The following is a 27308-nucleotide window of genomic DNA, read 5'->3' as shown; positions in this document are numbered from 1 at the left end:
ACACTCAGTTTAAGTGCTTAAACTTACATCTTGGATATTTTGAAGCGATGTTACTTCTGAAGAGAGCTGCAACAAATAAAAGTAATCCCACAGGCGATCTCTCTCAGTTTCTGAGCTTCTCTGTTTCAATCCCTCAAGAACAAACTCACACATATGAACAAACGCACTACCTCACTACTCCAGTTAAGCAGTGTAAGCCTCGCAAGCCTCCGTTACTAGTTCTAAAGCTATTTCAAGTCCTGAGTAGCAAGAGTCACTCTGCAGCACGCTGTGACCGCTTTACCACCTCAGGTGTGCATTATTTTAATATAGGTGACATTCAACTGATCACAAAGTATAGTCAGAACATTACTGATGTAAAACAGCAACATCACTAGTTGAAAAAAAGTCATTTTTGATCAAATCTAGACAGCAACATCACTCCAACACCTTATCCTTGAGTAATCATGATAAATTGATAATTTGGTACAAGAATATCACTTGATATTATATCAAACACAGTTGAAAGATATTTGATTTATTAAATGAAGCTGAACATTGTCTTTGAGTTTGTTTTGAGTTGTCACAGTATGCAATAGACTGGCATGTCTTAAGGTCAGTATTAGGTCAAAAATGGAAAAAAAGAAGCCACGCTCTCTAGAAACTCATCAGTCAATCATTGTTTTGAGGAATGAACACTATACAATGCTTGAAACTGAAGATTTCATACAAAGCTGTACACTACAGTCTTCAAAGACAAAGGACAACTGACTCTAACAATGACAGAAAGAGATGTGGAAGACCAGATGTACAACTAAACAAGAGGATAAGTACATCAGAGTCTCTAGTTTGAGAAATAGACGCCTCACATGTCCTCCGCTGACAGCTTCATTGAATTCTACCCGCTCAACACCAGTTTCATGTACAACAGTAAAGAGAAGACTCAGGAGGACTTATGGGAATAATTGCAAAGAAAAAGGCACTTTTGTAACAGAAATCAAAAAGAAAATGTTCGAGTGGGCAAAGAAACAGATATTGGACAACAGATAATTGGAAAAGAGTGTTATGGATCTTAACCCCATTGAGATTTTGTGGGATCAGTTAGACTGTACGGTGCGTGAGAAGTGCCCGACAAGACAGACACATCTAATGCAAGTGCTACAGGAAGTGTGGGGTGAAAGGTCACCTGAGTATCTGGATCTGAGGATCTGTAAAGCTGTCAATGCTGCACGTGGAGGAGTTTTTGATGTGAACTCTTTGAAGTATTTTAGTTTTTTCAAAGTGTAATAGTAATTTTTCACATTATTAATGTCCTGACTATACATTGTGATCAGTTGAATGCAACTTTGGTGAATAAAAGTAACAATTTCTTACCATAAGAGCAAAATCTGTACATTATTACCAACTTTTGGCCGCCAGTGTGTGTGTGTGTGTGTGTGTGTGTGTATTCTTTTATGGGCATTCATATTAATGAACATTAATAAATACTTTAAAGAGGCTCTTTTGCTTGTTAGTTGACAATAACTATATATCTATAAATGAACATAAAGCAAGATTACTAAATGCTGTAAAAGGGTGTTGTTTATTGTTAGTTCACGTTTGCTAATGCATTAAGTAATGTTAACTTATACGCCTTTCTAATGTTAAGAAATGTGTTTGTATATATATAAATGAACATGAACTAATATTAATAAATGCTGTAAATATGTGTTGTTCATTGTAAGTTCAGGTCAACTAATACATTAACTAATGTTAACTAATGCAAACTTATTGTAAAGTGTTACAGTATTATATTATATTAATTAAATAAAATTATTACTGACAGTTGTGACAAGTCAAAATATTTTTCATTACACATGAATAATATTATTTTAGAAATACATGTAAATCTAAATAATGCAATTAAAAGCAATTAACTTCACCGAAGGTCATTAACTGGATTCGGATTACAAGAATTCATAATTAAATGCATCACACTACTTTTTGACTAAAAAGTTAAATTGATCGTAAATAGCATGAGTATCTCCAGTTTTTCCAGGAAAATAAGATGTATGTAAGTTTATTTGGAATATGCTGATTACATGTGAAGAGGAATCTTCCGACACCTGGGTGGCATTTAAATATCTTGAGCCTTAATCAGAAAATGATGTGCATGCAACATATGGCCAGTGTCCCGTCTTAATATCAGATCAGATTTAGAATCAGAATAAGATTTATTGCCAAGTATGCTTCCACATACCAGGAATTTGTCTTGGTGACAGAAGCTTCCAGTGCACAACAATCCAACAAGACAGAGATAATAAAATAATAGAATACAAATTAAGAACGATTGGAAATATAAGTATACATAGAAATACATAATAAGACAAAAACATACATATAGTATGCTCAAATCAATACCTGAAACAAATATAAAAAACGTTTTAATTAAGCTTACTCACCTGATTGCGATATTTCTTGGCATATTTGTAGATTTCAGTTAAGGCCAGATTTGTGTTGAACTCATTCCTGTATTTCTGTAGGACAGGAGCAGGACAAAATACATTTTATTTCAAGACAGACATCAGCTTTTCAAATGTCTAATACATGATTAGCATGATCCATCAAAACCTATTCCATTCCACTGCGCTGCATCGGCCGCTAATGCTGTAGAACTGAAATGGAACCTCAAACATGATTTTGAAGCTCTACATACAAGTAGTGCTCCTCACGTGAAGTGCACGGGAGACTGACTGATAATGGATTCCAATAGTCTGATGTTAGCATGTTGCTATGCTAACAATGTGCTAATCTAATGAGCATGAAAATACATAGCACACACAAATAATGAGTAAATAATCTATGTGTAATTAGATTGAACTATTTTATATTTATACAAAAAGTATAACAGGAAGTGTGCATTCAGCTCACCCGGGACTCCTCAGCGAGGTGAGCGTTCATTTCCTGTTCGCTGAGCGGTGACATCTCCTGAATCTGTTTATAATAACACTGAACTCTCTTCTTATACTCCGGGATCTCTTTGGCATAGAGCAACTTATTGGTGGGGGAATCCTGTAATAAAAGACACAAATAAAATGTAGAGTTTGATTAAAAATTGTAGATTGTTCTGGATGAGGATTACAATGCAAACATTATAACATTTATTATATTATGAATAGTTTGCTAAGGCAAGCACCACTGATCCCGTTATACATGCACACCAATATTCTGATTACTCTCGAAAATCAGCTTATTTCCAGAATCTGACAAGGCAAGATATTTACATGACATTTACATCGCATTATTCTCTACTTCTGACGTCAAACTGTGAAGAGGCATGCGCTCAACACTTGCTCTCATTGGATGAGCCAGTAAGAACACCGGGTAAGGTGTTTACATGACACGCGAAATAAGCGTAAAAGAAAAAATCTTTCAGTGGATAAATGAGCCACTACATGGTCTGTGATTGATATCTAAGAAACAGATTTGTAAACTAACATATTTTATTTCTGTTAACATAAATACTGTATATTGAAATTGTAAATGCATATCTGCACGTATTGTCCCGACTACATCACTGATCTGCAGGGAGTGACAATCAAACCCATGATGTTGGCATTGCTAGCACCATGCGGTGCCAGTTGAGTTGGGCAATGTGACGCAGGAATGTCCTTCATCCGAATTGAAACAGAACGCACATCTGTGTGTTTGTAGCATAATGCAGCTTGCAGCGTTTACTGGTTGACCTCAAAAATATCCTCAAACTGTTCTCTACATTTCTGCTCTGAGACATGCGTACTGTTGAACCACTTCCATGACCTTTGACACCACCCTCATTTACTTCTGTCTGCAGTGCACCACAAACCCAGCTTACACACCAACAAATGATTTATACCGATAACCTGCCTGTATATGAACATGTCAAGACCACACGCACACATGTGCAGGACATGTAAAGTACAGTAAATGTGTGTAGACACTGAGAAACCAAACTGAGCTCTGAGAACAGGAAGTGATGTCAGAGACATGCTAAACTAATGCAGGCAAAGATTCACGTTCAAATATGGGAACATTCTTACTGGTGATGTTGGCCAACAGACAAGTCACAGAGGGTCACACAAGTGTGTTTATGAGTTTGGACATTGATGCAGTGCTGAGGTCATGGATTATACAGTATCAATATTTTTTGATGTAAGAGTTTGATGTCAGCAGTAGCATAGCATCTATGTGAAAATGTCAGTGTTGGTCCAAGGGTTAAACTTTTTAATAAGTGCTGGATTTAATGGGAATAAATACAAATAAATCATAGTGACACAGTAAGACTCTGATTTACTAAGATTTGTGTGTATAAAAATGAGCAAATGTGGTAGCACAACACAAATAACTCTTATGAACCGGTTCTTTTCAATCTACAGTCCAGAGGTGCCCATTCAGACTGAGGGGGCACGTGCCTCCTTAGATTTCTGAGGCAAGAGGATTTTGTATGGATTATTTGAACTTCCAAAAACATATCTGACCTCTCAATAATTCAGTTAAATGATTATTGCATGTAGTAAAGAATGTCTGAGGCTGAAATCTTTATTCACATGTCTAAATTCTGTCAGTCCAATCTAGTCACATATGTTCCACTATATGCAGCATCCAGTGGCTGCTTCAGAGATCATGCTCACGGGAAAGGTCGAGGACAAAGGGAAAGTGCAGTGTTAATGTAATAAAACAAATGAATTGCCTTAATGTCAGTGCAGTTAATGTTTGCCAACTCTCTCTGATCTCTGTTGAACAGTCAATCAGTTTTGTAAAGTCATATAGTCGCTGATGAAATGCATTTGACAGGTTCTGTGGCGTCTTTATATTCTCTTTTCTTCATGTTCAAAGAAAGCAGCGACTTGTCTCAGGGTGAAACCTCTCCAGTCATTCTAAAAACTTAAACCAACGAAAGGCGGTTTTACATGATTCCTCTGTAGCGGCGGGTTCCATATTTTCATTAGAATAAAGGCGGCGGGTGCTTAACGGATCGAAGGAACCGCATTTGTGTTCACAAGACATCAGCTGCTTTCTTTTACAGCACATACTGCGCAAGACAAACATATTTGATCGTTTTCTGACAGCTGCGAGTCATTGACCATCTCACAGAGATAACTTTAATTAGCTGGCATTTAGCTTTTATTTATTCAGTTCTTTAGCTCAGTCTGATCTGATCGATCGCTCCATATTTCCTATATAGTGCATGTGTGACAATCACTAAATGGGGAATAGTGAACAAGTGAGCGATTTCCAATTTTGGCTAAGTTCTATTCATGATTAAATTATCTTATGGAGAAATACAAACAGTTTTATCATCTATCACACACTGAACACGGAATGCAATATTTACAGAATTGCCTCATTCAAAGACAAGATAAATGTTTTTGGTGTTGCAGTGGCTAACCTCGGTGCCCCCTAAAAACAAATGACTGCTACAGTGTAAAAATATACAGCATGACCAGTGTTGTCTAATTCCATAAGAGCAAATGACTCTTATGAACCGGTTCTTTTTCATGAATCAAAAACATTCAGTTTAACCAGTAAAGTGCAGTTCCTGAATGAATGACTCTTATGAACTGCTCTTTTTAGTGACTCAAACACACTTACACATCAGCTGTAGCCGTTACAGAATGAACATTACTGATGCACAAGTTATGACTTTCATCATGTCCAACTCCAAATGAAAAAACGAAACTGTAACTTTGTTTTGTAATGTTGTACTTAAGGCTTGTGAGACATCAATCAGGAAGTGCATTTACTGACTGCTAAAAAGAATAAATGAATGAATTAAATGTTACCACTGTTTCATTTAATATATAGTTAGGATCAAAAGTATTAAAAGAATCATTATTAGATATGATTAAATTCCTTACGATTCCCATCCCTAGTCGTGTCAGCTTTGTGCAGGAGTTCATGAATATGTAATTTGAGGGCAGTGCCAATTCAAATAGATGAAATAGGAAATATGACTGAAAGGCAGGTATTAATCTGATTCACAATGAGCTGCATTTTGGTGTTACATTGGGTGTGTCCATCCTATTTCTACATAGTGCACACTTGTTCTTAGTTAATCACCTGCAATACTGCCCTGAAGTTCAATTAGTACACTTAATTTTAGTGTGAATCGGGGCTTTAATGTCTTGCATAGTCAGATTCTGCAGATTATTCTGGCCAAGTAAAGTGACTAACCACAGTTCGTTTATTTTGATGTGCTGTTTAGGGATGGAGATAATCCTTGATAATATAATATAAAGTGATAAAACATTCAAATAGCGGCACAGTAGTCTCTGTGACTGGCTGTACACCGTGTGTGCTCTTACCTTGCCGAGCTGCAGGTCAGAAAGTGAGCAGGCATCTATGAAAGCTTGAGCGATGACGGACAGACACGCATCCATGTGATCCGTCTTATCAATATCAAACACAAACTGAGGGTTCTTCAGGATGTTCACCCAGAACCGCAGAGGCAAACTGCACAGAGAACAGCACGTCATTCCACTAAACATATCTTCTTAACATGGTCATATTTATCAAGACCCGAGTCAAGCATGTTGAAGGCACAAATACCTGTTAGTCTTCCAGATGTGCAGTGTGTCAGGATCTATAATGCCTCGTTTATCCGCCTGTTCTTCTAGAAAGTCAAAGAAGTATTTGATAGCTAATGGTGGTTTCTCTGGAGGAATACTGAGGATGGCTTGGAAAAGATCATCTAGAAACTTCTGAAGTGTTCCCTGAAGAACAACACATAAACAGTTACAATCTGCATTTGAAGGTTTCTTGCATCAAAAAGAGTCAATTTAGTTTTTGACCCTTAAAACAGAGTTTAGTCTTCAGAGTATCACACTACTGAAGTAAGTTACCTTAGTCGACAGCAGGCGGGTCAGGTATATCTCAGGTAAGACTTTCTTCCTGTGACTGTGTCTGTGTGACTTCCTGCCTTCTATCAGCTCATCATGAGGCAGCACCTACAGTCACATCACCATAAACCACAGCATGAAATCAACCATCTGGCAATATAATGAATATTACATAGAGATTCATGTAGATATATATACTGTACATTGAGACATCTTTGACGACTTTTCTTGTTCTTAAAGCTGAAGTGTGTCATTTTTGCACCACCAGCTCAAACAAACAGGGGTACATTTTCCACAACACAATGCATCGTTCATCAAACATCAAATGGATGTCAAATTATAATCGCTCATTTACATACCAATTGGAGAAAGCTGCTTAAAACCTGAAATCATGCTTTGCGTTTCCATGCACTGTAAAGTGGCAGCGGCAGCACTCTTTACTGCTTATATGGTCACATGGACACATAAGCCACGTCTCCATCACGGAATTTGAATGCGTTTAAAGGACTTATTTATTATATTACGCATCATTTTTCAATATTTATTGGGACAACTCTTGTTTTTCTCTTGTTCTTGTGTATTTATTCAATTTATATTGTATTTAAGAATGGGGAAGTGAGGGTTAATTTTATTTAAGATAATGTTATGTTCCAATTAGTAATGGCGGGAAAATCATGTATTTAAGCCAGTCGCTACTAGGGGGAAGGAGACATGATGGACAACGAGTGTCTGTCAGTGCTGCTTTATCACAATTTACTCCGGCCTCTATTGTTGAGAGAGGGGAGTTGGTAAAACAGGTCAAAGATTTTAGACAGTTTTTTTTGTAACCTTTGTTTGATGCTCACTTTTAAACACTTATTTATCTGCACATTTTGCTCCTCCGAAATAAAATCATCTTTAGAATGCCATTCCTGCTTCCTGGTGTGATCTCTCCTTGCACATACCTAGGTTATGTTAAACCGCTTTCTCTTAATCCCTTAAATGACGTAAGGAAAACGTTTACATGACGCTTCAGAATGACACTTTCTGCAAAATCCTCAGAATAGGCATTGTTTTGCATGTAAACAGGCTCAAAAGTCTTGACATAATGAAATATACACAAGATGAAAGATACAGGAGCCCTAGTGAAGCTCATTTGCGGCCTCTGCCACCTGTTTCAGAAAATGCGTTCAGCGGGACATGGTGATTTAAACACAGAGACGGTGCCCAACTGCAAAGCTGTCCATGTTGTGCCCCCCCTCGGTCGACTGGCAAGGGCTCTGTGGAACGTTGAGCCCCAGGGAATTGCAATACCTTAATACGGCCCTGCATAACACTTCAGTGGTTAAACTATATCTTCAGAAGCAATAAGATAGAAACCAATCAATATTTATGTCCTTTTTTACTACATATGGCCCTGCCCAATAGGTGGCGATATGTCTGAAAATTGTGAATTGCTAAAAACTTAAGAAGAACGACTGTGGAAGTGAAAGTGGATATTGATAGTAAAAAAAGGACTTAAATATCGATCTTTTCTTGCCTATCATATCACTTCTGAAGATATGGTTTAGCCACTGAAGTCTTATTGATTACTTTTATGCTGACTTTATATGCTTTTTCGTGCTTTTGGAGTCCTGGTCACCATTCATTTGTACTGTATGGACCAACAGAGCTAATATTCTTCTAAAAATCTGAATTTGTGTTCAGCAGAAGAAAGAAAGATATACATATCTGGGATGAGGGTGAGTAAATAATCAGATAATTGTCATTTTTGGCTGAACTACCCCTTTAATGCAACCAGTAATGCAACCATATGATGCCAGTTAAAATGTAAACTTACATGAACTTATATTAACCTGATGTCATTTATCTCTCTCTCATACTGGAGGCACACAGTCTGATCCATTACTAACCATAAACACAGATTTCAGTCTTATGTGTAAAGCTGGGAGTAAACTGTAAACTCTTTAAAATGATCTGATGATTTTAACATGAGTATGACTTTAATGTGATCAGAATTCCATCAGTAATAAAAAGTTATATTTTACTATAAAATGGACAGTTCTGACTAAATTCTGGTTGGATGAGCCATATTTGAAGTGTTTGTAAATTGACTATAAACGTCATCTACTGTAGATAGTAACAGATTGCTGTTGCTACAGTTTAATACGTTTACCATGGTTAACCCTTTAAGCTTGGATATTAATAACTACAGTCTTGACTAACACAAAATAGGTGTTGTTTGAAAGTTTAGAAGCTCTACTTTAAAATACATGTCAACATTATGACCAAAACTGAACTTTGACATAATTCGACCCTGGGTGCGCACCAAAAGTTCTAGTGTGAAAGCACCTTTAACGGAGGTGATTATCTTTCAAACGAGTCCACACACAAGGTAATCGGATTCATAGATCGTTAGATAATCCACATGAAGCACAATGTTACATATGGCCACCAGGAGATGGCGCAGACTCAATGATGACACAAATGACACAGAATGAAACTCATTCTGAGTTCTGAGACATGTGAATGGGTCTCATTTGATCTCTAAAACAATCAACATAAAAGTATATCAACTCTTGATTCATGACTCTAATTATTTTAAACTGCACACTTACCAGATGAACATATTTCTCTGTGTCCAGATCTTTAACTGTGAATGAACAGAGAGATCTTCATTAGTCAGAATTACATCACTAAAAACACATCAAGTTAGAGTAAGGGATGAGCATGTGATGGTCACTACCTCTTCCAAGAGTGTTTTCTCTTTGATCTTTCATGCTCATGGCCAGAGACGCTCCATCTGGAATCTGCAAGAGACAGGTTCAACAGGTCAAAGGTCAGTAGGGTAATGGGCACTGAGTCTCATTGAGCAAAACAAACACATACACAAACTTCTGATTTCCAGTGACACCTGCAAAACCAAATTGGCCTTTGCATTACTCATGTGATGGGTTATAAGAACACCCAGACACATTCTGAAGATTTTTTCAAATTTTGGGGGAAATCGGTGGAACTTTTTCTGAGTTCTTTGTGGATCTGCTGAGGAATTCACATACACACACACACACACACACACACACACACACACACACACACACACACACACACACCTGATAGTGGAAAATGGTGTTAAGTTTTTTTCTGCCATCCTCCATGACAGACGTGTCGTCCAGATCTTGTAGTATTCTACTGCTGCGACCCTCTGGAAACCATTCTACATGACAGAGACACAACCCAGACAATGTGTCATACACAATTTACTATAGATAGCACAATCGATCGTTGCATATTCTGCAACTGAGACCTAATGCATTCATTAAAACTATTCCTCAAACAGGAAACTGATATTAGTGACAACATGGATGCATAAACATGTTCTGACTGATTGTATAAGGTTCATTGTCTGTTCGTCAAGGTTTTTTTTGGCCATGGGGGGCCGTATCATGGTTGGATGTCATTAATCCAACCATGACATCAACTGTGACATCACATTTCAAGCTAAATGAAACTATGAACCTAACAAGTCTCAACACTTCTCTTGATTTATCATCATATCTTGCTTGTTCCAATCATACACATTCCACCTTGTTAGGCATACAATATGGAATAAATGACAAAACTTAAAAATATGAGACTATGTGTATTTGAAAATGGTGAAGAACGGCCGCAAGACCAAGCACAATGTCTCAACATTACAGATCTACAGCTAATTCAGGCTTTAAACTTACACCATGTTAGGTCATAAGAAAGTGGAAAATGTCACATACAAACGAGCTTGCGATTCACAGCAAATGTTTGCCAGACGTTTGCAGTTCTTCACATGTAGTGGTGAATCTGCAGCAAACCTTTGGCAAAAATCAAGAGTTTGCAGCAAAGCTTATTTGCATATGAAATTAATGAGTGGCAAATTTGTGGCAAGTTTACAGCATGTTTGCCAGAACTCTTGATTTTTTGTAAGGGCCAGTGTTATGGACATCGCCATCTTTGATGTCTACTTTAGCAACTGTAAGTATGGAAACAGGTGTTCCAATACTGGCTTGACTTCAGTTGTTCTTTCATACAGTACATTTTAGCTGTAACGGTAAGCTGTTGTTTGAAAAGGACATTTCAAGACTTACACCTGTCAGTAACTGTATGAATGTAGCCATATTAGTTGATAAAATCCTAAACTCCTTAAAGCTCCTTAAGCTCAACCAGTGTTGTTTTCTATATTTAAACATTTCCTTATCCTAACAATTGTGGTCCAGACAACTTTTGCATGACAATTGAACAGACATTGTATACAAAGAATGACCAAATATAACTAAATTGGTCAAGTTGAATTTGATGTTAGCTGTGGATGATAGATCGATAGATAGATAGATAGATAGACAGACAGACAGACAGACAGACAGACAGACAGGCAGGCAGACAGACAGACAGACAGATAGATAATGTGGATAATTAACTATAATCATGGTCAATCACGATTAATCGCAGATTTTGAAATTGTTGACATTTTAATCTATATTTACTTATTTTCCTGTCAAAATGCACTTATTTCCTTCTTAGGAAAGAAAACAAAGTTACATTATTACACAGCTCTCTAGAATGCTTGATTCTGATTGGTCAGTGGCGCCATCTAGCAGTCTTATATTACTTCTTTCTAAGCTAATAAAATAATCAATCAAAACTCAAATCAATGTTTCATGTGCATTTATTTATCTGGCAAGCAGTCATGTAATAATGAGGTAATAAGCAGTTAGAAATGCACTAAAATTGGATCAATTCAAGAAACATTAAATGTTACCCAAATTTGATGTTTGACTAATTTAAGAACTAGCCCCATATGTTGAGTATTAATTGCAGTGCACAATAAATCTCTTAAACTCTCATTCTCTACAATATTAATCTGTCAGTAGATTGTGGCGATTTGTTTTGCTACAGCAATCGTGAAGCTGTGTTCATGAGCCATGTCAGGATGTCAACGCCAGTGTCAAGCACTGCTTAGGACTCCACATTAAAGCACATTTTAGTAATAGTTAAGACTTGACGTGGTTCTGTGGTAATTGGGAGTGCAAATAACTTGAGCTGGTTTATACTTTATTGACGCTAAATGCGTTAATTGTGATTAAGACAAATTCATATGTTTAATTATTTGAATAATAAAAAAAAAATATTAAACGCATGTGTTGATGCATTAACTTTGACAGCTCTTGTTTGTTTACATTTGAATATTTTGACAGTTGGAGTTTGAATAGTCTTCGCCCAATAAAACATTCCATCAATGTAAATCTATGGGATCAGCTCTGTGAAATCAGTAATTCTGATCAGTTAAAAAAGATATAACAACACAAGTCTTTAAATAGTCTGAAGGTCTGTGCTAAGTTTGGTGGGTGTAGCTTGAAAGGTCTAGGAGGAGTTTAAACAAAGTCTGTAGAACAACAGTATGTTGGCTTAACAAACATCTTTGGCAACAGCAACAGAATGCGGTTGTCAGATCTGTTTTGAGTGCTTAATACAGTTCACACACAGGATGGTTATTTACGAGTGTGACAACCGTATTCTATAACCGAACTGACACCTGCTAATTTTAACACAACCACATTCTCGGCAAACCTGTGCTGTGTGAACGGAACTGTAATGGACAACTAGTTGTTAGTCACGTGAAAGCCACGCTGCACTGTACACAAGTGTGTTCGTGTGTTTCATGTGGGGTCTTTCACAGAAGCTGCTCGCCATTGTGAGCCGCGTGACAAATGCTGCGCTCTTAACTCGGTTAAAAAGCATGTAAAGCCACTGTCGCTTGGTTACGATCTGATGGATTAACTTTCACCTCATTTGAACATGTTTATTTATTAACACTGTCAACTGAGAAAAGACATGCTGGTGTTATGCCATCTTTAATATTTACTTGAGTCACTGTCAGGTAGGGTTACATCTGTCAGAAGATGGGCTTGAATTCAGTTGTCCGTTCATACAGTATTTAAGCTGCTGCTATAAGATGTTGTATGAACAGAAAATTTCAAGACTCACACCTGTAAGTAAATGCTGCTGTCAATCTCAAACACTGACTGTGTGAACGTAACCATTATGTACCAGCTCCTCTAATGAGCCGAGCAATGAACAGCCATTTCGGAGACCGATAATTTACCCAGCTCAACGTCCTCCTCGTGGGGCCATTGGGAAAAGGGCAGGTTCTTGTAAAAGGCTTCCAGTATCTTTTCCTTCACCTGACAGATCGTGTCTGTGTTCATCACACGCACACTCACAGAGTCCATCCCGAAACCTTGAAACGAGACGTTAATGTTCTGGAACACACAAAGACACGAGAGCAGATGTCAACTTTTGTGGAACTGAATTACATTTCATTTAACTGAACTACACAGAATTACACAGAAAACAAACAAACAAAACTGTATTTTTCTTTTGTTTTCTAGTAAAAATACAGTAAAAAAACAAGATACAGTAAATGAAAGAAGCTAAATTGTATAAGATTATATGTAGGGCTGAACGATTTGAACATAAAATCAAATTGTGGTTATTTTGAAAAAATATTGTGATTTAAAGTGTAATATGATAAACATAAAAAAAAGAAACCATGTTTTTCCCAGAAATACTGTTGTACAAAGGGTATTCACACTTGATTCCTCTTAAAAAGATCCAAACGAAATAAATGAAATAAAACAATAGAGGAAAACAACATCATCTGTACTTTCACACTGAACCCATCCAGAATGTTCTTTTATTTGTCTTTATATTTTGAAAGGTTCTCTGCCCACATTTCATCATTATTTTTTAGAACAGTCAACTTTATTATATATCTCAGAGAACACCAGATTCTCTGAACTGCATCTTGTACAATTTAACTTCATAAGTAAATGTATTTTGTTTGAAGGTTATTTAGATTTAGTTGTTTTGCACTGTAACCACTTAACTTCTGCATCATAGGTGCCAGTCAATCAGAGGGAATCAGTTGGTCAAAAGTGATGTCACATTGAAGTTTACCTGTGGTTTGGCTTCAATGTTTTCTCTCAGAAGCCATTCCTCATTGAGTGTGTAGCGTGCTTTTCCCGTGATGGCGTCGATCGAGCCTTTGTTGATCTGTTGTTTGATGGCACATAGCAGCAGGAAGAACGGTTCACCTACCGTCTCCTAATGGAGCAACGACAACAACAGTTTAGAAATGCTTGAAACGTATAAGAGGTCACTGGTGTGTGCGTAGAGTCAATGGATTACAGCCACCTTAAACAAATCTACCGAATCTAAATCCAGCTTCTGATGGTTTCACAGGCTTTACAGTATTTCTGCTCAAAGTTTGTTTAGGTAGTTATGATGTGTTCACGTAATGTCGGAATTACTGTTCTTCCACGGTGCACAACAGTGATTTTTGGATTAAAAACGTGGTTAGGTTTAGGGTTTTGGTAAGGGGTCAGACATTCAGTTTAGGTTTGGTTCAGGGGTTACACTCAGGAAAAATTGTAATAACTTTGTTAATTGTTTTTTTTACTATTTTTGTAAAAGTTGTATGTTTTTGTACGAGCCAACTCATTCTATTTCTTAAGATTTTCCATCTCATATGAATTATTAAGACTTGTCACGAGACCAGGTTGTTTATTTCATTTAAAACTGCCCTAATTAACACATCAAAATAAAATGTGACAAAAGTGTGTTTGGTTGCTTTACATTTATTTTTTTTCCAGAAACAGAATCAGACTTTATGCCAGAAAAGGACCTGGGGGACCATCTTGGTCACTCTTATTGACCTGGTAGACCACCTTGGCTAAGCTGGTGGGGACCTGGTTGAGCCGGTTAATCATGTTTCAAAATTGAACTGATAAAAGGTGAGACATCCCCAGTAAAGTCAAAACCATGTTTTCCACTAGTTTAGTGTTCTTGGTTACACACCTTCAGGTAGCTGTACATGCAGATGGACATCCAATTGGTCAGCATCTTCTCCACCACCGATTCTGTTCGCCGGAGCATCAGTTTGGGGTTTTTGGAGGCAGAAGCGTCAATCAAATCCACCAGCAAATCCTTCATGATGCTGGTGTAGTATTCAAGTTTACCATGGAGGGCGATAGTGAGGAGAGAGGCTAGATTGCACCTAAACGTCAATGAAAAACATGCTTAAAGGAAACTAAACCTAGAGACATTGATGTGTTACTAAAAACATTCACAGGATGGTGTGGAAAGTGTTAGATGAGGAAAGTTGTGGAATGTCCAGCTCTCTGAAGAATCATTACTAGCTCCAAACAGATGAGTAGTCCCTCACTGGACATCAACTCAACACATGCATACTCCTTACAATATTCCACAGCACTTCTATTGTTGGAGCTAATCAGATACAGATGATAATGGCAGTCATGTATACAGTGTGTCAAAGCTCACAATTCAAAGATCAAAGCTGTGAATTATTTTGTGTAATGCAACTAGTCTCCACTTATAAATGAAGGTTCCTTGATAGTTCTTTTGTAGCACCTTAGATTCAGAAAATCACAATGCGATCTTTATCATCTCAATTGTTTCTCATAGACAGGGATTTCTATACTGATATGGTATTTCTGCACAGATACAGATAATTCCCAGCTCATTGTGGCTTATACAGATACCGATAACAATCATTTAATTTTTTGCTTTTTCACCCTTTGAATGGAAGCTGCTAGCAAATTGATCAAAAACTGCTTAAAAAAAAATATGTTTATGAAGTAAGAAATGTACTTATTCATTGTCTATTTTAATCATCTTGATACATTTTAGGAAACACATTTAAGAAAAAAGTTGATACTGAAGTGAAACAACTGAGAACTCCATTATAAGTCCTGAATTCTGAAAAGGAACATCTCAACAATAACATTTCCTCTGGGATTTTCTTATCAAGAACCATTCTTGGGTGTTGTGTTTTTTGAAGGGATATATTGTTGTGGGTTCTTTAAAGCACCAGTGCTCAAGAACTATAAAAGTTCTATGAGGAGCGTATCACATTTAGCGTTACTTTTGTGTGTATGTTTTGTATGTGTGTATCTGTATTACCTGTCTCTCACAGCAAAGTCTTTCTGCTGCTCAAGTGCATGAACAAAGGTGACTAGGAAGTGTTTGTTGTTGAGTAGAGTGGAGAACAGTGTGATTCCCTCCTCCAGGTTTGGTCGTGTGGTGCTGGATGGCTAAAATAAAGTGAAAGATATCGTTCACATCAGCATACAGTAAGCAGTGCTCATTAAAACTTCAACTATATCTATATAAAGTTGACAAGATATTTAATAATGGGGTCAATTTGACAGACTGACAAGAAGAATTCAGAAAAATAAAACATTTATTCAACTAAATCATGTTATCTGTCAAATACTGTAAGTTGTTGGTCTCATTTTCTAGTTGTTCTTGCAAAAACAGCTGAAACAGTTTTCAGCTGTTTTTAAACATAATTTTACAGAGATCACACTCACAAAGACCAATTTCCAGCCAAATAAATACTTTAGAGCAGATAACTAGAAAAAATTATATTTATTTCAATTACTTTTTTATAGAATAGCCTGATATTTCCAGATTTTCCATGACCGTTTTAAATTTTATCCATGGGGAATGAATTGGATGGTGAAATAAAATAGTTGAAAAATAAGAGGACTTGATATCGTCCGAAAAGAAAAGAAGTTTCAGAGGTGGAGCAAGTTATTCCTTTATGATTAAACATGTTTTTCTTTGGAATAACATCCACTGATGATTGCTTCACAATAAAACAGGAATGTGTCTTAAGACAGGAAAAGGTCAATTCTGATTTCATGTGACTTTCAACATATCCTGTTAACTGTGCAACTAATCAAATATTTTGAATACAAAATGGCTTGTCGTGCAATACTGAAGTTTTGCAATATCAGATTAAGGAAACTGAGGCAATCTATTATGGATTGACACCAATAATTTCCAAACAACTGTGCGAAGCAATTCTCAAAACAAATTTGAGGGACACTCTAATTTCACTGGGTCAGCGAGACACATCAAGATAAATGAAGGAGTGCAGATCTGAGGCCAGTGGCAGCAAACACAGAAACAAGATGTTGCATTACACAAACACACTTTTTACTGTTAAAGGTGAATCTAACTTCTACTAAACTACATCTGTGTACAGCAGTGCATTCATCATGATATAATGAGCCAAAAGGACAACAGTTTCTATAATGTTTATAACGTGTGTGTGTGTGTGTCATACCTGCCAGTCCTGCAGTAGTGGATGTGTTTCTGATAGTGCTCGTGGTCCGAGGGGATTGTGCTCATAAACAGGCTGAACCAGACGTCTCTCATAGTCAGAACACATCTACACAAACACACACACAAGTGAAATTCTTTATGACACTGCACTGGACTGCAGCGGAAACACTCAAACAACAGGTCATCATTTTCCTGCTATCAGACGAGTGATGATGTTTCATTCGGATCATACAAATCACTGTAAATCACACCATGTGTTCACTACAGGAAATGTATATTCAGTTCAAGCCAGCACTTAAAGGGTCATGAAACACGATGTTAGCAGATACTGTATGTGTTACACATACTGGAAGACAATATTAGCATCCATTTATTAATGCTTTTCATTTTTAAGAAGGAAAGTAGATCATTTATGTAATTATCTTACACTGGTAAACTTGGCATCCATCCACTCTCACTGAAAGACTTCTCAAACACTTACAGATGTGATTCAACGTCACAGAATAACAGTCTCAAAAATGATCAGTAGCACTTTACATAAATGTTCCCTTTGTAAAGCTTTATAAAGGGGGTTATTAATGACTGATAATTAGTTTACAAATGCATTATAAATCACTGATACATAGTTATAACAACATTATAACAACATAATAAAAAGGGAGACTTTTATACTTGAGTATTTTAACTTACATGTTAACACATGCTCAATATCACTCTATAATATTCACTAATTTATATAAAGTGAAGAATTTATTACGGAGTTATCAACATTAGAAACATTAAGTGCATTAAGTTCAGAATGCTTTAATGTCAGCGAGTTTTATTATATGATATATGCTGTGAATGAGCATGAAGAGCTGAAAGTGTTTTTTCACAGGACAGCACCATTATTCTGACATCATTCAGACATTACAGAAATAAATATTAACACAAAACGGACTGACATAATCCTCCTATAATCTCACTAAAATAGTTTATTTTTGCTGTATTGTGATATAAATCATGAATTAGGGCATTTGATGTTTTTGAATATTTATGAATAAGTGTATTTTTTTAAGCATTTACAACATGTAAGTTAAAATGCTCCTGTCTGGCAAGAATTGCACATGAATTATTAGTCATTAATTAACACCTTCATAAACCCTGAACAAAGGGAAGATTCCTGTAGAGTGTAACAAATGAACTATGTATATCTGTGTAATGTGTTGTGTGTTTGCAAATCACTGTATAATATATTTGTGTATTTTGTGGTTTGCAGTTTTAAAATGCGACTTGTAATTTTGAGCACTTTTAACGCTCTTCATTAAAAGGGAAATAAAACAGACTCAATCAGACAGACAGACGATCTGTTTTCCCCCTCACTCCTCCACTCCATTACTCTCCACTACCACTTTCTTTTTTATTTGTATTTTTCAAACTGTGGTGAAAGTTGACCTGTGCTAAAATGGGGATTTCATGACACTTTAACAGCATAACCTCATACAAGCACATACAAATTCCCTCTAGTATGAAAAAAAAGAGAAAAAAAAAAGAAAAAAAGAAAAACCACTGTCAAGCAAACACTTTGTCTATTGTGTGTGTGTGTGTGTGCGTGTGTGTGTGTGTGTGTGTGTATTTTTAGGATGTTTCTGTGGTTTTCTTGTTCTAGTGCCCAGTATTGTGCAGAAACTATACAAGAAGGAACACATGTGGTTTTCGATTTAAAACAAAGAAGAGAAAGTTTTAGATCTGTCACAACTCTTCACTGGACACTGGAGTGTTGGAGGTTAACTAACTGAAAGAACGACACTACTAGCTTAACTAAATGTTTCTGTAAAGTGACAGTAGTTCAGCTTTTTTCACAATAGTGTCGCTTTTCAGGAACGAGGTACATATTCCTGCGAATAGCGCTACAGTGTCACAAAACGCTTCATTTGTCACATTATATTGTGAACGCAGTAATGGAGTCGAGGGAGAAATCAAACTCTCATGCAGCACTGGGAACAAGGGCGCAGCAGCCATGGGGGGGCGTGGGAAAAAAAGTGATTTTTCTTTTCTTTTCCAAGCTCAACCCATACCGAGTCCAAATGTTGGATTTGTATATGGTATTCTTTTTTTCCTCAATTTGGAACGCCCGATTCCCAATGCGCTCTAAGTCCTCGTGGTGGCGTAGTGATTCGCTTCAATCCGGGTGGCGGAGGACGAATCTCAGCTGCCTCCACGTCTGAGACCATCAATCCGCACATCTTATCATGTGGCTTGTTTAGTTAACATGGAGACAATCCATACACAACTCGTCCCACAGAGAGTGAGAACCACATTATAGTGACCACGAGGAGCTTACCCCATGTAACCGGGCCAAATTGGTTGCTAAGGAGACCTGACTGGTGTCACTCAGCACGCCCTGGATTCAAAGTCACGACTCCAGGTGTGATAGCAGCATCAATACTCGCTGAGATACACAGAACCCCTTGTGTACAGTATTATTTGCGTTTTGTTACTTTGGGCTGATTGAGTGATCATTCAGCCAATCACAGGTGAGTTTCATGAGACAAAACGACCCTTACGTCAGTCAGACATTCTAATCAATGTTTCTCCGTTCATTTCTACAAAGTTGCTTTCAACAATGCTCGTTTATCCATGTTTTATATGTGCATGGATGTTGATCTAAATGAATAATCTGAAGATGAGGAACACACATTGTAGTGGAGTTTATATCAGCGCACGAGTCTTCATTAAGTTGTGCTTTTTACTTTACGCTTGTGAGGTGATAGTTTGATCAGTAGTCTTAAGCAGATTACTTGATCTGTGTTAAATATGTAAAGCTATTTTTAACATCAGCTCGTGTTTTTACCTCTGTGTTGGTGTGCAGTCGACAAACTGTAGATGCTGTTCTTAGAACATTTTACTGAAGTGAATTGATATGAAGACACTTTTTTATGCATGACATACAGACGTTATTGAAACTGATAACTATTATAAGACTATAATTGTTGTATTATGATAAAAATGTAAAGTTTAAAGGATTACATTTTCTTTTGATCGTTGATTCAGTGATGAACTCATTTCACTCCAGACACTCATTTGTCACCTTCTGACATCAGCAGAAATGGTCACTGAATCATTAAATGGATCTGAATGGATTCAAAACTCTCGAGGCACTCGGATACATTTAAATCCCACAATGCACAGAGTAAAAAATACAATCATGCACATTCACAATTCTCATTACTTTAATTAAATCATTTATTCAGGACCCGCTTGTGTCAGTCTTTTATTGTCATGTGTGAAACAGAAGCATGTGCTCCACAAGATGCCCTTTTATTTTTCAGCTAATTCTGCACAATTTTGAAATTATTTTGCAATACTTGAATCTTTTAAATACAAGAAATATGGACAAATATGTATATATTAATATAATACTTGTATAATAATATATACTGTAATATATTAATACTGTTGGGTCTGTGCCCCCCTCCACTATTAAAATAATTTCTAAACCCCTGAAGGAAAAACTGAATCTTTTTATTGACAATTCATGTAAATGAACCGGTTCAAATTGGGTGTTTTCTACTTGAATTAATGTATTTTAAAGGAATGTTCCAGTTTCAATACAAGTTCAGCTCAGTCGATAGCATCTGTTGATTACCACAAAAGTTAATTTTGACTCGTCCCTCCTTTTCTTAGAAAAAAACAAAAATGTGTGTTCCAATGAGACACTTACAATGGAAGTCAGTGGGGCCAATTTTTGGAGGGTTTAAAGGCAGAAATGTGAAGCTTATAATTTTATATAATTTGAACCATTGTTTTCCTGTACTGTAATAATATTGTAGTAAACATGGGTATTTTTGTACTTACTATGCTTTTCCTACAATTACTACTAAACTGCGATTACTGTAATAAAACAATTATTATTTTGGTTATCATAAGGGAATGTCCAGAGGTCCTCTGAAATAGAAAACTTCATATCAGGTGAAATTATTGAATTCTTAAATAATATAATCTGACTGTTCTATATCTACAAATATTTTGTTCTTTAAATATCTTGAATAATAGCTACTTTTAACAGGTTATAGCAGTAGCTGGAATGCAGTTGAATTGGTTTGAGTTATCAGTAGCTTGAAGCTTGTGAAGTTCAGTTTCAAAGTAACTTCTCAACACTGGTGGACACGTTCATCTTAAAGTTCAGAATGCTGCCAGTTATTATTGATCATTTAAATCTGATTCTAAGTTTATACTTCCAGTTTCACACATTTACGTGAGTGCATTTACAATAGCAGACAGCAGTGATAGGTCAAACACACGTGCCGTGCGGTACCTTTGGAAAGAATGTGCGTGTGACAAACTGCTTGTACTCCAGGAAGGGGATCCCCTGTGAGCGGTTCAGTTCTTTAGTCAGATCCGTCATATCAGTCTGCAGCTCCGCAAAACCTGCATGACAAACAGACATGTCAGCAACACACACACACACACACACACACACACACAATGTAAACACACTCATATAGACACTTACTGTACACAACAAACACACACACTTATTTCACTCTTATAATTCAGTACTCCGTCAAAACGACTCATGAAAGTCTCATGATTTACAGCGCTAATATAACGTGGGATGTTTTCTAATGGGTTTGTACAAACACACACTGTATTTTGGGTGGACTAATGGTTTGTGCTGGAAGGTTACACTGATTCTAATGGAAACTTGCACCGTGTGCGTGTGCGTGTGTGTGTGTGTGTGTGTGTGTGTGTGCGCGCGTGTGTGTGTGCGTCTGTCTGTGTGTGTGTGTGTGTGTGTGTTTTAAGTTCTGATCTGATCTATAAGAGCAGCTTTCTTTCATGTCAGTGTTTTAGGATGTGATTTCAGCTGATGTCTGAACAGTGCTTTTGGGGAAAGTCCTGATGTATGTGGTTTTGCTGGATAACAGGAAGTGACACATCCTCTTATTGTTTCAACACAGGATGTTTGTGTATATTTAGGGATTAAATTACCATGGAGACCAAGAATAAGACGAGAGGAAAAGAGAAGGAGCGAGACAAAGAGAGGGAGAGCGGATGAAAGGGTGAGATGTTGCAATCCAGAGAGATTTCACCCTCTTGAGCCAAATTCACTCCCAAACAAAGAATAGTCCAACACTACAAACATAACCATGTGTTTAAGTTCTCCTCAGTGTTGTCTGTGTGTGATTAAAGATCATGTTATACATCAAGTCCAACACCTAATATTGGTCTTTTGTTGATCGATCATTCAAAGATATTTACAGATCAGAGATTGAGAATCTAAGATTAATAAAGAGATATTCTGAATTCTGTCAACATTTATTCACCCTCATGTCATTCCAAACACAAATGACTTTCTTTTTCTGTGTAATACAAAAGGAGATGTTTAGTATAATGTCCAAGCTGCTATTTTCCATACAATTTTACAGCATCACAACCTCTAACGCCATTGGTTCTTGCGTATCTCACGACCAATTGCATTGCGCCAGGTCTGAATGTGCGCAAGTGTGGTTACCTTTGTGTAAATAATGACTATTTCTTTTTTTATTTTAGACATCATTTTTGTATTTTGACAAAATATCCTTTAAATTCAGAGAGTATTTCATAATATCATATTTATTTATTTTACTAAGATTTACTATAATGTACTTGATTATTTTTACCATTTTATTTAATAACATACTTACGTAAGTTCATGATTATGTATCAAATTGTACCAGACAAATATATAAATATAAATATTTGGAAAACGTTTAAACTACTTACAATTATTTAAAAACGTATCAAACTAATTATATTAAAAAAAAAAAAAAAAAACCCTGAGTTCCTGATATAATATAGAATGAATATACTGAAGTATGAGCTATTTTATAAAAGTGACTCACGTTTAGAGAGTTTTGGATATCGTGTTTCCTTTAACATGCTTTTAAAAACAAGAGATAAATAAATAAACAGTTTTAGTGCATTGTTAATATCTTGCAGTATAATTTTTTCTCATCATTTTTCATCAACAGATTGTCTTAATAAAATCGATTTGATTATTGTCATTAGCATCTTTTTCATCTCGTCTTCATTATCATTAACAAAATAAAAAACCTTTAGTCAATGAACATTTTCATCAGTAATTTCATTGACGACATTAACACTGCTTACAGTAGCAAGAAAATGTATGTGAACCCTTTGGAATGACCTGCATTTATGTATAATTTCTTTTTTAAATCTGGTTTGATCTTGATTTAAGTTACAATAATGAACAAACACAATCTGTTTTAACAAAAAACACAAAAATTATTGTAATGTTCTCTTACATATTTAATACATCATTCAAACATTCACAATATAGGTTGGAAAAAATTATGTGAATGCCTAGGCTAATGATGTCGACAAAAGCTCACTGGAGTCAGGAGTTGGCAAACCTGGCATCCAATTAATGAAATGAGATTGAATTGTTGCTTTGCATAAAGCTGAAATGGGTTACAAAGTTATCTTGAAGAGCTTAGATATTCCACAGTTAGACAAAGTGTCTATAAATGGAGATTTAGTACTGTGGCTACTCTTCCAAGAAGTGACCGTCCAGCCAAGATGACTCAAAGGACACACCGCAGAATGCTCAGTGAGGTAAAATGAACACTAGAGTTACTGCTAAAGACATGAAGGAATCATTGGAACTGGTTAACATCTCTGTTCATGATTCTACTATACAGAAAACATTAAACAGACATGGTGTTCATGGCAGGACGTCAAGAAAGAAGCCGCTTCTTTCTAATAAAAACATCACCTCGCACCTGAAGTTTGCCAAAGACTACCTCGACACTTCACAATGCTACTGGGAAAATGTTTTGTGGACTGATGAAACTAATGCTGACTTGTTTGGGAAGAACACACAGCACTACGTATGCCGTAAAGGGGCACCACATACCAACATGAAAACATCATCTTAGTGGTGAGGTACGGTGGAGGAGCATCATAATTTGGGGCTTTGGGGGCTGGACCGCTTGACATCATCGAGGGAAAAACGAATTCCCAAGTTTATCAAGATATCCTACAGGATAATGTCAGGATGGCTGTGCACCAGCTGAAGCTCAGCAGAAGTTGGGTGATGTAGCAGGACAATGACTCTAAACATCAAAGTAAATTAACTACAGAATGGCTTCAAAGAAAGGAAATCATCTAGGTTACGTATGTAACCTCCGTTTCCCAATGTAGGAAACGAGATGTTGTGTCGGAGAAGCGACACTAGGGGTCTCTCTTGAGCGCTGATATATACCTCTGTTCTATGAAAAAAGGCCAATGAGAAGTTGGCAGACGGTATTTGCATATCCCGCCCCTGGACATACGGGTATTTAAGCGAGGCAAATACGGGAGTTCATTCAGGATTTTTCTGAGGAGCCGGAAATGGTCCGGCCACAACAGTGACTCGGCGCAGTGACATGGCGGGGAAGACACAACGTCTCGTTCCCTCCATCGGGGAATGGAGGTTACATACGTAACCTAGACGTTCCCCTTCTGTCGCTCTCTCCACGTTGTGTCAGAGAAGCGACACTAGGGGTTCCACTTCAATCATGCCATGCGCTGAGCCGTGTACGTGAACTGCTGATACAGGAGCGGGCAGGTATTCCTACATGCAAAGGCAACCAGCTGTATCTATTCTTTCAGGGGGAGAGGACCCTGCGGAGACAACACCTACCCAGCAGGAGAGGCAAAGAGTGGTGAATACAACACATGGCCACTTAGGTCCTATGTGGGAAAGTTGGCACGGTGGTAGATCCAGCCTCGTGGAGGGGGGAAGCTACGGCACGGCGACCGAGGCAGCTGGAACTGCCTAAGGGAGACACGGGAGTCCACTCGTGAAGGGACAGTACCGCGGAATTACACACAGGGGGAGTCCGAACAGGATGCCTTAACCTGTGGAGCACCTATTCCATTACAGGGTAGATTGAGTACCCGTAGTGGCTTGGGTCGGCGAGTTCCTCCGCTGAACTGCAGACCCAAAAGAGCTAGGGAGGAATCAACCAGGGATCCGAGAGACGGTGTCTCCTGGGAACAAGGCGCACTATTTTACCTCGGCTGAGGGAAAGGGCGCTATGCGCAAACGATTCACCCGGCCAGTTCGTCAGCATGTTACCGAGTTCTATGGGCTCAGACCTGAGAAGACACGGGACGATACTGACTCAATTCGGAGATTGTAGAATCTCGCGAATGTGTTAGGTGTTGCCCACCCTGCTGCTCTGCAGATGTCTGCTAGGGAGGTGCCCTTGGCCAGTGCCCATGAGGACGCAACACTCCTGGTTGAGTGAGCTCGGACCCGCAGGGGGGGGGGGAAATGGCCTGGGTGTGATAAGCTAGAGAGATCTTTTTACAACCCAGTGGGCGAGCCTCTGTTTGGAGACAGCGTTCCCTTTCTGCTGTCCCCCGAAGCAGACAAAGAGCTGCTCAGATCGTCTAGAGCTCTGCGTGCGGTCCAGATAGGTACGCAAAGCACGTACCGGACACAGCAGCAAAAGGGCTGAGTCTGCCTCCTCCCGGGGCAGTGCTTGCAGGTTCACTACCTGATCTCTGAAGGGTGTGGTAGGAACCTTGGGCACGTAGCCCGGTCGCGGTCTTAGGATCACATATGTGTCTGCCGGACCGAACTCCAGGCAAGTGTCGCTGACAGAGAACGCTTGCAGGTCCCCGACCCTCTTGATGGAGGCGAGCACGATCAGCAGGGTCGTTTTGAGAGAAAGGGCCCTGAGTCCAGCTGAATCTAGCGGCTCGAAGGGGGGTCTCTGGAGGCCCGTGAGGACCACCGAGAGATCCCAGGAGGGGAACAGGCTTGGCCGGTAGGGAGATAGCCTCCAGGCACCTTTTAGGAACCTGATAATTAAGTTGTGCTTACCTAGAGACTTGCTGTCTATCGTGTCGTGGTGAGCCGCGATGGCGGCGACATACACCTTGAGGGTGGAGGGGGACAGCCTCCTCTCCAGCCTCTCCTGTAGGAACACGAGCACTGACCTAACCGCGCACCTCTGTGGTTCTTCAGCCCGGGAAGAACACCAATTTGCGAATAGGTGCCACTTTAGGGCGTAAAGATGCCTGGTAGAGGGGGTTGATAGTATCTACGACGGTCGATGGTAGACCTGCCAACTTCTCATTGGCCTTTTTTCATAGAACAGAGGTATATATCGGTGCTCAAGAGAGACCCCTAGTGTCGCTTCTCCAACACAACGTGGAGAGAGCGACAGAAGGGGAACCACCTTTTCTAGTGTCCCAGTCAGAGCCGAGACCTTAACCCAATAGAGATGCTGTGGAATGACCTCAAGAGAGCCGTTCACACCAGACATGCTAAGAATATGACTGAGCTGAAGCAGTTCTGTAAGGAGGAACATTTCTTCTGAACGTTGTGCAGGTCTAATCTGCAGCTACTGGAAAGACTTGTTTGAGGGTATTGCTGCCAAAGGAGGATCGACCAGTTATTAAATCCAAGGGTTCACATATTTTTCACAGCACTGTGACTGTTTAATGGGATGTGTTCAATAAAGACATGAAAGATTAGAATTGTTTGTTGTTAGTTTAAGCACATTGTGTTTGTCTATACTTGTGACTTTAATAAAGATGAGATCACAGTTTATGACCAATAATGCAGAAAACCAGCTAATTCCAAAGGGTTCACATTTGGTGCCACTGTACATTTTGGTCTGTTCCACACACAAAGGTACTGAAGACTTCAAAAGACATATAATATATTGCAAATAGAATAGCAGTGAAGCAGAAACACTGTCTCTCTACTGTGAGCAGTGTAGTGTACTAGCAGTGTAGTGTACTAGCAGTGATTTATAACACACTCTGACCATTAGAGAATTCTCTTCCTGTCAGCCTCTCATGTGAATGTAAACACACACTCTTCCTTTGTTCTTGTGTACAGATGTGTGTTACCTTTGCGTATCTCCTCTCTGATCTGTGACTCCATCTCCTCCATTTGTAACAAGGTCTTCTGCCAGTACCTCTCCGCCCTGCGACTCTTAGTGCAGTACACCACCAGCGCTACAAACACAGAGGTGGTGTTACTAATTTTTATTGCTCCCAGAAGATTGAGTCTTTGTTCAAGTGGATACACACATAAAGAGGGATCCAAAAGTCAGAGACCACGAGTGAAAATGGCCTTTTTACATTCTCTTGTAATTCAATACAATCAGAGCACAAGACGTTTTTCATTACAAATTATGATCATAACAATAAAGTGAATGTCTTGATTTTGAATGTCCAACCAACAACCTGTTGAATCACAATATTAAAAAGATTGATTTGAAGTAATATTACATTTAAAAAACAAGATTGTTGTAAATT

At 38.1% G+C, this 27308-nt stretch overlaps 1 protein-coding gene across 1 annotated transcript in view; it reads right to left on the bottom strand.

The window, feature by feature from the left end:
- The window catches only part of LOC127620632 (plexin-D1-like), a 108533-nt gene that overhangs the window by 3210 nt on the left and 78015 nt on the right, over positions 1-27308 (bottom strand). The window contains exons 21-35 of the mRNA XM_052093822.1: positions 26898-27005; positions 21298-21410; positions 17002-17106; positions 15831-15961; positions 14706-14904; positions 13806-13952; positions 12952-13108; positions 9929-10032; positions 9562-9625; positions 9434-9468; positions 6840-6944; positions 6547-6710; positions 6303-6450; positions 2890-3030; positions 2421-2495 (exon numbers count right to left, since the gene is read on the bottom strand). Coding sequence (XP_051949782.1) covers positions 2421-2495; positions 2890-3030; positions 6303-6450; positions 6547-6710; positions 6840-6944; positions 9434-9468; positions 9562-9625; positions 9929-10032; positions 12952-13108; positions 13806-13952; positions 14706-14904; positions 15831-15961; positions 17002-17106; positions 21298-21410; positions 26898-27005 — 1796 coding nt within the window. The remainder of the gene's footprint in view (positions 1-2420; positions 2496-2889; positions 3031-6302; positions 6451-6546; positions 6711-6839; positions 6945-9433; positions 9469-9561; positions 9626-9928; positions 10033-12951; positions 13109-13805; positions 13953-14705; positions 14905-15830; positions 15962-17001; positions 17107-21297; positions 21411-26897; positions 27006-27308) is intronic.

Source organism: Xyrauchen texanus, chromosome 27 (assembly GCF_025860055.1).
Source record: "Xyrauchen texanus isolate HMW12.3.18 chromosome 27, RBS_HiC_50CHRs, whole genome shotgun sequence".
NCBI classification, from domain to species: Eukaryota; Metazoa; Chordata; class Actinopteri; order Cypriniformes; family Catostomidae; genus Xyrauchen; species Xyrauchen texanus.
This window is presented reverse-complemented; position numbering and strand designations above follow the sequence as displayed.